Source organism: Podarcis erhardii (assembly GCF_964252035.2).
Source record: "Podarcis erhardii genome assembly, chromosome: 7".
NCBI lineage: Eukaryota > Metazoa > Chordata > Lepidosauria > Squamata > Lacertidae > Podarcis > Podarcis erhardii.
The window spans coordinates 18,515,600-18,529,249 of NC_138511.1; the positions used below are offsets into that span (position 1 = coordinate 18,515,600).

The following is a 13,650-nucleotide window of genomic DNA, read 5'->3' on the forward strand; positions in this document are numbered from 1 at the left end:
TGCAATTTCTTTGTAATTGTAAGAATAATAATCATACACCCCCTTCCTTCCCTCACTGTAGGTACAGAAAGAGTATAGATTGGCTACATGCCATTAACTTCAATGTGTCTACTCTGAGCAGGACTAGCATCACTTTAATGTAAGGAGGGGGTGGGGCAGGGTGAATGCCTCTTTTTAAAGCAACAACAACCCTGCAGAGCCTGCTGGGTCAGGCTGGCGGTCCTTCTAGTCCAGCATCCTGTTCTCACAGTGGCCACCCATATTATGCCTGTGGGGAACCAGCAACTGGGACCCGAGCACGAGAGCACCCTCCCTTCTTGCAGCTTCCAGCAATTGGTATTCAGAAGCTTGACTGCCTCCAGCTGTGGGGCAGAGCTCAGCCACTGCAGCTATCAGCCATCAATAACCTCACCCCCCCACATAGCTGTCAACCTTCCCTTTTTTTGCAGGAAATTCCCTTATGTGGGTGTCTGGAGGCGGTTGGAGGATGGATGGCGGCTAACAGATTGAGGTTGAATCCTGACAAGACAGAAGTACTGTTTTTTGGGGACAGGCGGGTGTGGGGGACTCCCTGATCCTGAATGGGGTAACTGTGCCCCTGAAGGACCAGATGTGCAGCCTGGGAGTCATTTTGGACTCGCAGCTGTCCATGGAGGCGCAGGTTAATTCTGTGTCCAGGGCAGCTGTCTACTAGCTCCACCTGGTATGCAGGCTGAGACCCTACCTGCCTGCGGACTGTCTTGCCAGAGTGGTGCATGCTCTAGTTATCTCCCGCTTAGATTACTGCAATACGCTCTACGTGGGGCTACCTTTGAAGGTGACTTGGAAACTGCAATTAATCCAGAATGCGGCAGCTAGACTGGTGACTGGGAGTGGCCGCCGGGACCACATAACACTGGTCCTGAGAGATCTGCATTGGCTCCCAGTACGTTTCTGAGCACAATTCAAAGTGTTGGTGCTGACCTTTAAAGCCCTAAACGGTTGCGGTCCTGTATACCTGAAGGATCATCTCCACCCCCATCGTTCAGCCTGGACACTGAGATCCAGCGCCGAGGACCTTCTGGCGGTTCCCTCATTGTGAGAAGCCAAGTTACAGGGAACCAGACAGAGGGCCTTCTCAGTAGTGGTGCCCGCCCCGTGGAACACCCTCCCTTCAGATGTGAAGGAAATAAGCAGCTATCTTCTCTTTAAAAGACATCTGAAGGAAGCCCTGTTCAGGGAAGTTTTAAATATTCAATGCTGTATTGTTTTTAACACTTGATTGGAAGCCGCCTGGAGTTTTTATTATTATTATTATTATTATTATTATTATTATTATTATTATTATTTTCCAGCACCGTTTCCCACTGCTTCCCGCTGCTATCTCGGATTGTTAGATATCCCGTAGACTGTCCCCGGGACAGGTGAGGCTGCTGACCCCTTATTTTCCAGGCTGCTGATCCCTCATTTTCAAATCTGAAATTTGACAGCTATGACCCCCCATGAATTCTCTTCTAAAGTTATTGGTTCAGGTGGCCAACGGCCATCACTGCCTCCTGCTGCAGACAGTTCCGCAGTTCAGCTCCACGCCCCCCCCCCTTTTTTTTCCTTTTTTGCTTTTCACCTGCGCCTGAGATCTCCCAGCAAAATGATTCCTCCAGTCATAGAAGTGTAGAGCTGGAAGGGAGCTCTACGTTGGGCTCAAAGATTGCTGCATTGCAGGGGGCTGGAATGGATGACCCACAGGACCCTTTCCAACGCTACCACCCCACGATTCTATTCTCCTCCTCCAGCGTGTGTGCGTGTGAAATCACGGTTTCTCCTCCCATTCCCCTCTCCCCGGCTTAGGCTGCTCCTTCAGCCTCTGCCTTTCCTCCCCCCTCCACCACTCCGCCCGATGGTATCTCCTCCCCCTCCGCCTCACCACCCTCCTTTCCCCTCCCAGTTGGTTCCTTCCCCCGCTCCGTCGCCTGGCAACCGGTGCGGGAGGGAGCGGCGAAAGGGAGCGGAGCGGGCCGCCATCTTAGTTCGCGAGCCAGCGGAGCCAGCGCCGGGCTGAGGAGGAGGAGGAGGAGGAAGAGAAGACGCGGCGGCCGGGCTGGGCTGAGAGGAACGGCTGACTCCCTTCCCTTTTATTTTCCGCCCCCGGACACCCCCTCACCCTTTTTATTTATTACTACCGTTGCTATTCTTTATTAATGTGTCGTTATTAGTATCGCTAATACCCGCCCCCCGTTTCCTTTAGCCCCCTTTTTTTTTTGCCCTCCCCCTCAACGGGGGGTCGGTCGGGGGGCGCCGGGGAGGAGAAGGAGGAGGAGGCGAGGCGGAGAAGCGCCTTCCCGGCCTAGCAGAGATGCTGCCCTCCCGGCTGGCGCCCGCCTGCCTCCTCCTGGCTGCGCTGCTCTGCGGACGGGTCCGCGCTGCCCGAGGTGAGCCAGGAGGCGGAGGGGAGGGTGGGGGAGGAAAACAGCAATTAATATTGTGTGTATGTGTGGGATAAATTTTAAAAAAATATGTTGGGATGTCCAGGTCTCCAGCCACCCCACCCCGTTAGTGCCATAGGAAGATAACGCCTTAGCTTTGCACTTAACTGATAGCACCTTAGGCACGGTGCTGCGCTTGCCTTGCCAAGGAGACCTTCGTAACAGTGCTTGCGTTTTCCCTTTTTATTGCAGAAATGTCTATCCATATGCATATGTAGATAGACGCGTATGTGTGTTTGGGCGCGCGTTTTCTGTATACGGACAGATACAGGTATGCGTGCTTTTATGCACGCATGTATATGTGCATATAAAGATTTGCGTTGCCCTAATATAGATAACAGTGACGTTGCAATAATGATGATGATGAATAACGTAGCATTGGTATGGAAAGGATCAATAAGGACGACGAAGGTGATGCTGCTGCTTCGTTTGTTGTGCCTGCGCTGCGATTGCATTGCTCTTTAGAACCTACTGTGGGTCACTTACCGCGCTGTGCAATATCGTGATTTGCTGGCTTGTTTGTTTTATTGGTGGTGGTGGTTTATTCATGTGTTGTGTTTTGCTGTATTTGCGTTAGGAGAACCGCCTTGAAACAGTACTGGGTCCCTTTTTTTGCACATGCAGTATTGTAATTATTTGTTAGCCTCATTTTGTATTCCTAATGGGAAGATGTCTGTTTAACTGTGTTGGGATGCTTATTGCAGCACACAATATGATAACAGCGGGTGGCATTTCACGTTAGTCTGACTTGGAGTAGACCCGTTGAAGTTAGTGAACATGGGCAATTTAGGTTCATTAATTTCAGTGGGTCTCCTATGAGTGTACCCTGTGTGAATATCACCCAGTGTTCTTATTTATTAGATCTTGCTGCATTTTTAAAGGATCCTTTTCTGTAAAGTGCAGTTGTCTGACAGTGCATAGTATAAATATTGTATGATTTGATAATGTTATATATCTTTATTATTGCAGTATGCTTTCATAGGTGTGTATGCGTTTAAGATGGATATTCATCCTAAGCCCCATGGAAGTCAGTGCAATGTACTTCTGAGTGGATATATATAGGATTAGGTGTGTAATATATAATATCTGATGTAATACTGTATGTATAAATACAATGGTTGTGTGTACAGTATGTATGTATGTATGTATGTATGTATATGTATGAATGTACACGTTAATATTGCAGCCATTAATATAAAGATATTTTAGTATTGCTTTGTTTAGTAGTGATATAGACACTGTTGCATATTCATACTTTTATATGTAATCTTCCACAGCTGTTTAATAATAGAAATATATTAATAAAATGAATAATTTATAAAGTATATATTTAAAGTACTTAGGTATTAATAGTTTTCTGACTGAAGAGAGGAACCTAATAGAGTATAGTGCTTAATATTGCATTGTTTGATAATGCAATATTTTATCCTTGTACTTATATTGTCCATTATAATACTGTAAAGTGCATCATTAATAGTCCCTTTTTAACAAGGATATTATAACATTCCATTATTTAATAAATGATGTAACCCTACTGCACTACATCCCTCCTTATATTAAGAATATAGCATTGTTGTTTCACAATACACCCAATACTCCCTTTTCCATACATGCACTCACTTTCTTGTATTTTTTGGGGGGGGCGGGTTTGATTCCCTTTCCATTTCATCCCATGTCCCCCACCTCATAGCAATACCTCCTCCCATCTAAGTAGAATACCTCCCCTCTTTTTAACATAGTATTTATGTAGGAAACACCAACATGCCATTAGCAGTAAATCCAAATGCAGGTATTTCTCCACTTGTCCATTTCACTCCCTTAAGCACACATAGATAAACAGACTTCCTAAACCCACAAATACCTTTTTCATACAGACACTTGCCTGTTTCTTTTACTCTTCCCCTTTCTAAAGCACTCTCCCAGACCCCCAAACCAGCAGCTTCCTACGGACAGGATAGTTACCTTACACTGCCCACCCCACTTCAGGGACACCTCTAAGTATGGCTCTTCGAACATGCATTTGTCAGCCTGTCTTTTTGAAGCTGTTTCCTGTAGCTTTCCTCTTAGGGGGCCTGTACTTCCTACATCTCTGCCCCCCCAATGTTTGCCTTCCCACTGTGCTTATTAATTATTAGTATTCTGTCCACCACCCCATGCTCTTACATCCAAATGTACTTTCTGGACCACCATTGGCCTTTCCACATTCTGTATAAAAGCTATTCTCTGCCTCCTCTGTTCCTCCCTCTCCCCTGGTTTTAAACCATCTCAGAAAGGCACATGTGTTTGAAGGACCCAGTCTCCGGACCCTGCCAAAGGAATTGTTTCCCTCCATATATCTGACTTTGGAGGTGTGGAGTCCTTCATGCAAGGGCATCTTTTGATAAGAGGTGGGGGGCTTAGGAAGATCGCTCCTCCTACCTTTTCACTCTTTTAAGAGGATACATCTTTCTAGTGTGTGGGGGCACTATTTCCCCCCTCAAGAAAGGGGATGATGGATAGCCTTCCTCACTCTGTAGTTTTACAATTTAATCGCCTGTGCCCATGAATCTATCTCTGAGGTTAAGTCCATCTATCACTCTTTTCTCCAGTGATGCCTCTTTTATACCACCCTATGCCACCCCCCCTTGCATTCCTGTATGTTGAGCTCCTTTCCCCTATAGGGATTTAACAAGGCTTAATCACGTTCCCAAATCATATGCTCTGTGTATCTGGATCAGAGTGCAAATGGGGAAGGAAATAGCAGTGTCCTTGGTGGTGATGGGCTTCTTATCCCTTCAAGTCTATACGGTGCCGTATGGAACAGATGGAGGAAGCTTATGTATGGGTTCTAGAAGGTGACAGAAATGTGCCCCCTATATATGCTGGCCTACAGGGCACTCAGAGAATGTTTACACAGTGCCTGCAGTGCCCCCCTCCCTCTTGCTTTGTTTTGCTTTGGTATAATCCCCTCCCTCCTTTTTTCCAGCAGTGAGGAAAAAATTCCATAGGGCAACCTGATCATGTTGGAGATGGAAAGAAAACCTGCTTACTCCCCAGATAGAGAGACTGCCAGTGTTTTTATCTGGTGGGCGATTCTGGCTGTCCAGGCTGTGTCCTCCGCTGCCCACTTTGGCTCATAATCTGGGTTAGCAGGGAGGAATGGAATGTGGGGGGTATAATGGCACTGCTTGTGAGTGGGGGGAGGGAGTCCGCAGCAGCTCTCTGCGGGCACACACTTTCTTTGTTTTTGTCATGCAAATCATTTCTCTCACACACCGCAAATTATTTCCCAACTAGACTTCTGTTTGTCCCTTTGATGATAAGAGACAGCGTTGTTGCTTGTGGCAAGGCAAGGTTAAACTGGACCAATCTGATGAGATTAACAATGGTGTAAATACTGTCTGTCTCTAGGCTTGCAAAAGCTCTTTCTCTGTTGAGAGTATGATTCCCTCCCCACCCCTTTCCAAGCAGCGATGGTATTTTAGATGGTGGAATTGGTTTTTTGATCGTCAGCTGTGAATAGATGCAGAGAATTGGACACCTTACTGAATCTCTGGGAACCTTAAACCGCTGCAATTTCATTGAGAGTGCTTTATGTCATTTAAAGCAAACACAATCCCTTCTCACACCTTTCTAGCTGTTTAACCTTTTGCAGCTCTTGTGTTATCGCTGGGCCTTGAGCTGGGAAGTAAGGACGCATTGCAGATTGCGTTTCTGGGATTGCAAATGTTTCTTTCCCTAAATGTGGAGCTGGAACTCCCCCCAATCATATTGTGAGATGGCTTAATTGCTGTTTAAAATGTGTGCCATTTAAAATGTTTTTATAGACATGCATTTCACTAAGTCCTACTCAGAGTAGACCCATTGAAGTTTAACTTAGTCATGTCTAAATTTCAATGGGTCTACGCAGAGTAGGACTAACATGGGACACAACCCATTTGACTTCAAACTGATTTATTTTTAAGATGGTACAGGTGATGTTGGGGTATTTTGCTGATAAAAACTGAACCTTTCAGTCATCTGTGGAAATGTTTAGCTTTCATCCCAATGGATTCACAACTGTGCTTGTCTCTTAAATTTCATTCACTGTAGCTATTTCCAGAGGGTTGGTGTGTTGCAACGTAAGAACAACACAGTAAAGTCTTCTGACATCTTGAAGACATAACATGTTTATTACCATGCATGTTTTCTATTGGATCAGTGGACTCTAGTCCACAAAAGTTTATGTCACAATAAACATGTTGGTCTTTATGGTGCTTCCTGTTCTTCATATCTAAGAACATAGGAAGCTGACTAATACTGAACAAGACCACTGGTCCATCTAGCTCAGTATCCTCTATTCCAGGCTTCCTCAAACTCGGCCCTCCAGATGTTTTTGAGACTACAATTCCCATCATCCCTGACCACTGATCCTTTTAGCTAGGGATCATGGGAATTGTAGGCCAAAAACATCTGGAGGGCCAGGTTTGAGGAAGCCTGCTCTATTCTGACTGGCAGCAGCTTTTCACAGTTTCAGACAAAGGCACATTTCCAGCCCCCCCCTGAAGTTGCTGCAGATTGAACCTGATACATTCTGCATGCAAAGATATTGCTGCACTACTGAATTATGCCTCCTTCCTTAAAAAGCAAGATTTCAGTCCCCATATTTTTGAATTAAAGGGCTTATTTTAAATAGGAACCCAAGAAGCTGCCTAATACTGAGTCAGCTCATCGTCCTTCTAGCGCAGTATTGTCTGCACTGACTGGCAGCAGCTCTCTCCAGTGTTTTTGGACAAGGGGAGTTTCCCGGTCCTGTCTGTAAATGCCATTGAGGAGTGAACCTGGGACAGATGAGAAATGACCTTAGGTTGAGCATCTTATGCCAGAAGGACACACTCTAATAATGTGATATGCACATGATCATGATCACTCATACCGTGTTAATTTGGAATAACATGGACAAGTAAACAGCCACTGGAAATCACCAACAATTTCCTACTGATAACTAGGTGGGAAAGCTTTAGTAAGGGAGTGGGGAAGTTTAGTACTGCCCCATTGCATATTGATTTATGCCATGGGTTGCCAACACAGCGCTCATGGGTGCATAATTGCCCCAAAAGGCCTTCCTTAGCACCCATGGGCTCCTGTCCTCTCATACCTCCCCTCTCTGAAATTAAACTTGAAAGAAGCGTTCCATAGTAGCCAGTGGAAAACTGTATCAAGCCTATGTTTGGGGCTAGTAAGGGTTTATTGTGGACTAGTAAACTTCTTGGATTTATTTGCAACTCTGGGACAACTGCTGTCCCCTTGGTATATTCTTAAAACAATTTTACAGCTCAGTTCTATGCAAGTTTTCACCCCTAGCAATATGCTTAGACATATATGTAAAGATGAATGTCCTGTGATTTGCTGTTAGTGTTGTATTCTGTACAGGAGAGTTGATAGAGATGAACAGTGTGTCACAAATGACTAGCAATAGGTATATGTGGGCAACTGTGATAGGATTGTGTGCTCTTTTTGTCTGCCTTATTGCTCATCTGTAGATAATGTACCTTGAAGCTGCATTGTCCTATATCTGGCTTTTTCTTGCTTGTTTGGTTCAAATTTCCAAAAATGTGATTTGGGAGTTATTTTGCTGTTAAAATGTAAATGTTTCTTTTCCTATGGCTGATTTTATATATACTTGAAATAGAGCACAGTTGCTGAGTTTTTATAGCCTGACTTTAAATGTGGCCAGATGGCAGTTGCCTTTCTCAATTGGCTGTGCTATTTATTGCGAACCCGGAAGTGATGGAAGCGCTATTGCTGCAAAGGCTGCAAGGATTTTCTTTGGTGACAGTCTCTGGTTTCCCATTTAGCATAGTGTGGTTTATCACTGTTTTCATATGGCTGCCATCATCTGGAAAGGCTCTAATATTTCAGAAGGATATTTTGGAAGGGCTGTAGCTCAGTGGTAGAGCAGAAGATCCCACATTCAATCCTTGGCATCTCCCAAGTTGCGCAGGGAGAGAACACTGCCTGAAACCCTGGAGAGCCACTGCCTGTCAGTGTAGGCAATACTAAGCCAGATGGACCAAGGCTGTGACTCGGTAGAAGGCAGCTACCTATGCTTTTCCTAGATGTCTGGTTTTGGAGGTTTACTTGGCTTATTTAAAGCCAAACAGATTAATTCATATTCTTGTATGAACGCAGGCCTTTGTTTCTATGGTCAGAGGCAATGATGCTTCTGAATACCAGTTTCTGGAAACGAGAGGGCTCCTGTGTTCAGGTCCTGCTTGCGGGTTTCCAAAAGGGCATCTTACTGGCCTCTGTAAGAACAGGCTGATGAACTAGATGGGCCCTTGGCCTAATCCGGCAATGGTATCCACATATATTTATAGCTATGTCCAGGATGCTGTGGAGAGCTGGAGGCATGAAAATGTGTGTGTTGCTTTTCAATCCTAGTAACTAACTTACACAGAACTAGCAAAGAGCTCATGGTTTCCAATCCGACAAGGAGGGGTTTTTATAGTAATTTTCTTTTTTATATTTTATATAAGCCTTCACCAACTTGGTGCCCTCCAGATGTTTTAGACTACCAACCAGAGGCTGATGAATTGTCGCCCAAAATATCTGGAGAGACCAAGTTGGAGGAGGGCTGTACATCTACCTGAGAGCTTCCATTTTCAAAATCAGTAACACTTTCCCCTGTCTGTTGCATTGTTGAAGAATGTTGTGAAGATGCTGGATCTAAATTACTGGCAGGGCCCTTTGTGCTTTTAAAATGGACAATGCTTCTCACTGTTAGCTGCTTTGTGGTGATGAAAGCAGCTCTACTCAGGTTTGCTTCTTTTTGTTTCTGCTCTTTCAGTCCTCCATTTGTTAGCACAGCATGAATACGGTAGGAGAATGCTTTTGTTTGGCCTGGGAAACTTCTTTCAAACTGCACGTTAAAGGGGACAATCTGGAGGGATATATATGCACAGAAATCTGTCCCCATGAGACATACAATAAAGCCAAAGCTACCTTTTGCAGAGCCCAATGCAGAAATATATTTTTCAACTCACTTGTGTCATATGGGGGTAGGAAACATGAAGGAGACAACACTCCTCAAGCAATCACTGCTTGGTTGCCTGGCAGGGACTCTTTATTTGCTATGGGTGACTAAGCGAACAGGTCTTGGATTATTTCCATGGCTGTGTAATGAGCTTCATTGAATACCTTTGCATTAAATGATTTTTGTCTTTCAGCTATAGACATTGCAGTATGAAGCATTATGTTGTGTAGAATCATATAATTGTAGAGTTGGAAGGGACCTTGAGGATCCTCTAGTTCAGGGTTTCCCAAACTTGGGGGGGTGTCTCCAGCTGTTTTTGGACTACAATTCCCATAATCCCTGACCACTGGTTCTGCTAGCTAGGGATGATGGGTGTTGTAGTCAAAAATCAACTGGAGATTCAAGTTTGGGAGGGCCTGATCTAGTCCAACCTCCAGCACTGAAGGATCTTTTTGCCCAATTTGGCTGAGTATCCAATGCTAGTCCTGCTCTGAGTAGTCCAATTGAAATTAATATACAAAATTTAGATCCATTAATTTCCATGGATTTGTTCCAAGTAAAAACATAGTTGGATATAATCCCAAGATTCACCGATAACTTTCATGCAAAAGCAGAAGAAAGAGGGATCAGAGAGAGGTGCTTGGGATAGGATGCTTACTGGGAAAGAAGAAAATATATATCAAAATTACACCACGGGCTCATCTTACTTTCAATGGAAGGAAAATGCAGGCAAGGAAAGGAGATAAAAAGAAAAGTATTTCAAGGCCGTCAACAACATTCTTAGGCAAATATTTCTGAATAGGCCGCAAGGGTGTAGCCAGGGGGAGGTAGGTGCCCCTCCAATCAAGTAAATCAATAAAAATACTTAACTGAGATTCTGCCCCCCCCCCACCAGCATAAAGCCTGCACCCCTGACATAAATCCTGGCTAAGCCCATGGTAGGCTGATCAAATGTTTCAAGTGTGTGTGTGTGTGTGTGTGTTCATGTGTTGGGGGGTGGGGGAGAATTGCATGTCCTCTTTGCACAGGAACCAATTTTATCCATACCATTCCAATTTTAGAACTTAGGTGTTCAGCTGTGTTTTTCTTTAAACATTAAGTTTTTGAGATGTATTTTTTAGAAGTTTGTTGATGGGGTGGAAGACCAGTTTCAACCTTCAGGTGCTTTAATGGGCAGTGCAAAACTTTAAAAAGTGAGTGTCATTTTATAATTCACTACATGTTGAAATGGCTCAGCAGTGATTTAATAGATTAGGTAGGGCACTGGAACTGTTTGCTGATTTAGCTGAATGGGCATCAGTTTCTACTTTTTAGGCTCTCTCCGTCACAGACTGGGGCCAAAAGCTAGTCTGTTAGTCATGCCCAGGAAGTCATTGTGGACTATGAACAACTCATGCGGTTTCCGCTGTTGGCTGGTTTCTTAATCTTAACCACAAACACTTTTTATCACTTGTTTGACAGGATGGGGGGGGGGTGAGTACAAAAGCCACTAAGGTGAGTGCTGCATCCATTTGCCACACCCACTACTAGTATGTGGCTCTTGGAAGGTTGCCCTTGAAGGAATGTTGCCCTTGAATTTGAAAAGATTCCCCACCACTGACCCATATGGGTCTTAGAAGAGCCCTTACTTTCAGTCAATAGACTATCTTATATCATCTGCTTAATTTTTGATTGCTCCCTAAGGCTGACAGGCAATGGCGTTTAGAACCAGTGCCCCATCTGTTCTCACAGTGGCCAACTGGGTGTACATCATTGGAAGACAACAAACAGGACCTGACTTTGTCAATGCATAGCTTGGAATGGCATATGGGCATCCATTGTGATGAACTAGATCAGGCAGTGCTTCTGCCTGTCCAGTAACGTTGGATGGGATGCTCAGAATAGCTGTGACAGCAGAAGAAAATGCGGAGAGGTAATAATCAGTATCTCTTCGCGGGGTGGGTGTAAGCTGGTCTCTTATCCATGCCCTTGTTCTCTGAGCCAAGTGTTAATAGTAGTAGGAGTCGCTTTTTAACCGACTTGGGCAGTGGCCTAATCCTGTGTGCGTGGAGTCAGTGATTTGATGGGTAAGTCCTTGTTCCCATAAAGCTGAGGTGTTTTTGCCCTGGCAACTAACTGCATTAAGATATTTTGGGGCAATTTTAAGCTAGTTGGGCAAAATTGGACTGTCCTTGCTTTCCTTGACTTGAGTTTGCTGCTTGTGCTAATCAAAAATCTAAAATAAAAGGGTAGAATTGTAAGTTAAAGGGGAAAGCAAGGGGGCAGGATTTTACAACATGGGGGGGATTGTGTGTGTGCCACACCCCACTTTTCAACTTAGACTGGTTCTCAGCTGATAACTAAAATCCATAATAAAAAGCTAAAATGCTAAATAAAAAGTTAAGTTATAACAGGGATACATTGGGGTGGGGGCGGTATGTATAGCAGCCTCCCAGTCACCAAAGCAGGGATAGCCAATGTGGAGTCTCCAATTGTTGTAGGACTCCAACATCTATTAGCCCCAGTCGGCATGGTCAGTTAGCCGGGATGAAGGGAGTTGTAGTCCTAGGGACACCTGGAGGGTGCTGCATTGGAGGGCACCCTAGAGGATGATAAGACAGTTTGGCATAGTAGTTAGTATGCTGGGCTAGTACTGAGGTGGAGTCTCTGAGGTGGTTGGATGGCACCATGTACTCCTCATTCCAGCAGCTCCTGTAGCCAGGTAAAGGTAAAGGTACCCCTGCCCGTACGGGCCAGTCTTGACAGACTCTGGGGTTGGTGCTCCCATCTCACTCAAGAGGCCGGGGGCCATCGCTGTCCGAAGACACTTCCGGGTCACGTGGCCAGCATGACAAGCTGCATCTGGCGAGCCAGCGCAGCACACGGAAACGCCGTTTACCTTTCCGCAAGTAAGCGGTCCCTATTTATCTACTTGCACCCGGGGGTGCTTTCGAACTGCTAGGTTGGCAGGCGCTGGGACCGAGCAGCGGGAGCGCACCCCACCGTGGGGATTTGAACCGCCGACCTTTTGATTGGCAAGCCCTAGGCGCTGAGGCTTTTACCCACAGCGCCACCCGCGTCCCTTCCTGTAGCCAAGCTAGTGTGAAATGTATTGCTATGCTTTCCTTTGGACCACATCAGTGAGGCCGAGGTCTAGGCAGCCCCGACCCTCCAGACATATTGCCCCAGGGAGGTCACATCGGTGCTGATAATGCACCCCTTGCCTGGAGGCACACTCCATTCCAGACAGAAGGATGCCAACAATAACTAAGGAGACCCAAGTTCAAATCTCCCTTCTGTAATGAATCTCACTAGATGACATTGTGCCAGTTCCACGCACATAGCCTAACTCATCTCACTGTGTTACTGGTAAGAATAAAATGGTGGCTGGGAGAAGACCCATGTATACTTTCCCTAGAGCCCCAGACTATTCTCCCCCTCCAACAAAATAGTGTGGGTGGGGGAGACTTCTCTCTGCTGGCCAGTGGTGGGAAAAGGCCAGCTTTCTTGGGAACAAGGAATGCAGGTAGCTGTGGAGCAGGGCTGGGTGGAAAGCTTGCTCCTCAAGTGATGGTTTCCAGCTGCTTTTGCTTCCAAGAGAAAAAATTATCAGACTTCCAGGAGGAGCTGCATGTGGATCTGGGTGGATGGGAAGGAAGGTTGACCAGCCAGTGGTAAAGGTTCTCCACAAAAAACAGGTACCCTGCCTTTGATCTGCTAAGCAAAGTGTTAACCCAGGAATAAGGGTCCAGGAATATTTGACCTTCTAAAGGAGGCATTGGTGGAGGAAGAATGTGATAGCTTGACAGAGCAGGATCCAATTCCCGAAGCAGGATTTGCAAGCTGCTGGAGGATTATCCCTTGCATATTGACAAAAACAACCACAAGGGAGTGAAATAACATACCTTGATTGCCAGTAAAAACCAGAGAGCCATCCAGTATTTAACCTAATCAATAAGGGTTTCACCTTTCCAAAGGAGCTGCATTAACCTTTTAAAAGAAAAAAAGGGGAATAGACAAAGGCTAGTGTTGTTTTCAGTGTGCTGAGAAAAAGTTGTCATTGGATCTTAATTACAGAACATATCTGCCGGGCATGAGATGGCGCTTTTTCTTTTTCTTTTTCTTTTTCTTTTGCTTTTAATCTCTCAGGACTACTTTGCTAACAAAAGCTGCAGTATTTCAGCTGACATGTCATATTAAAGTTATATTTATTAT

At 45.2% G+C, this 13,650-nt stretch overlaps 1 protein-coding gene across 3 annotated transcripts in view; it reads left to right on the forward strand.

Annotated features, from left to right (window-relative positions):
• Nucleotides 1-1,989: 1,989 nt before the first annotated feature.
• Nucleotides 1,990-13,650, forward strand: part of CLSTN1 (calsyntenin 1) — a 58,447-nt gene continuing 46,786 nt past the window's right edge. For 2 of the 3 annotated variants that reach the window (XM_081870883.1, XM_081870885.1), the window contains exon 1: nt 1,990-2,408. In XM_081870883.1, coding sequence (XP_081727009.1) covers nt 2,333-2,408 — 76 coding nt within the window. In that variant the 5' untranslated portion in view covers nt 1,990-2,332. The remainder of the gene's footprint in view (nt 2,409-13,650) is intronic. The other variant, XM_081870884.1, reaches the window with a different exon arrangement.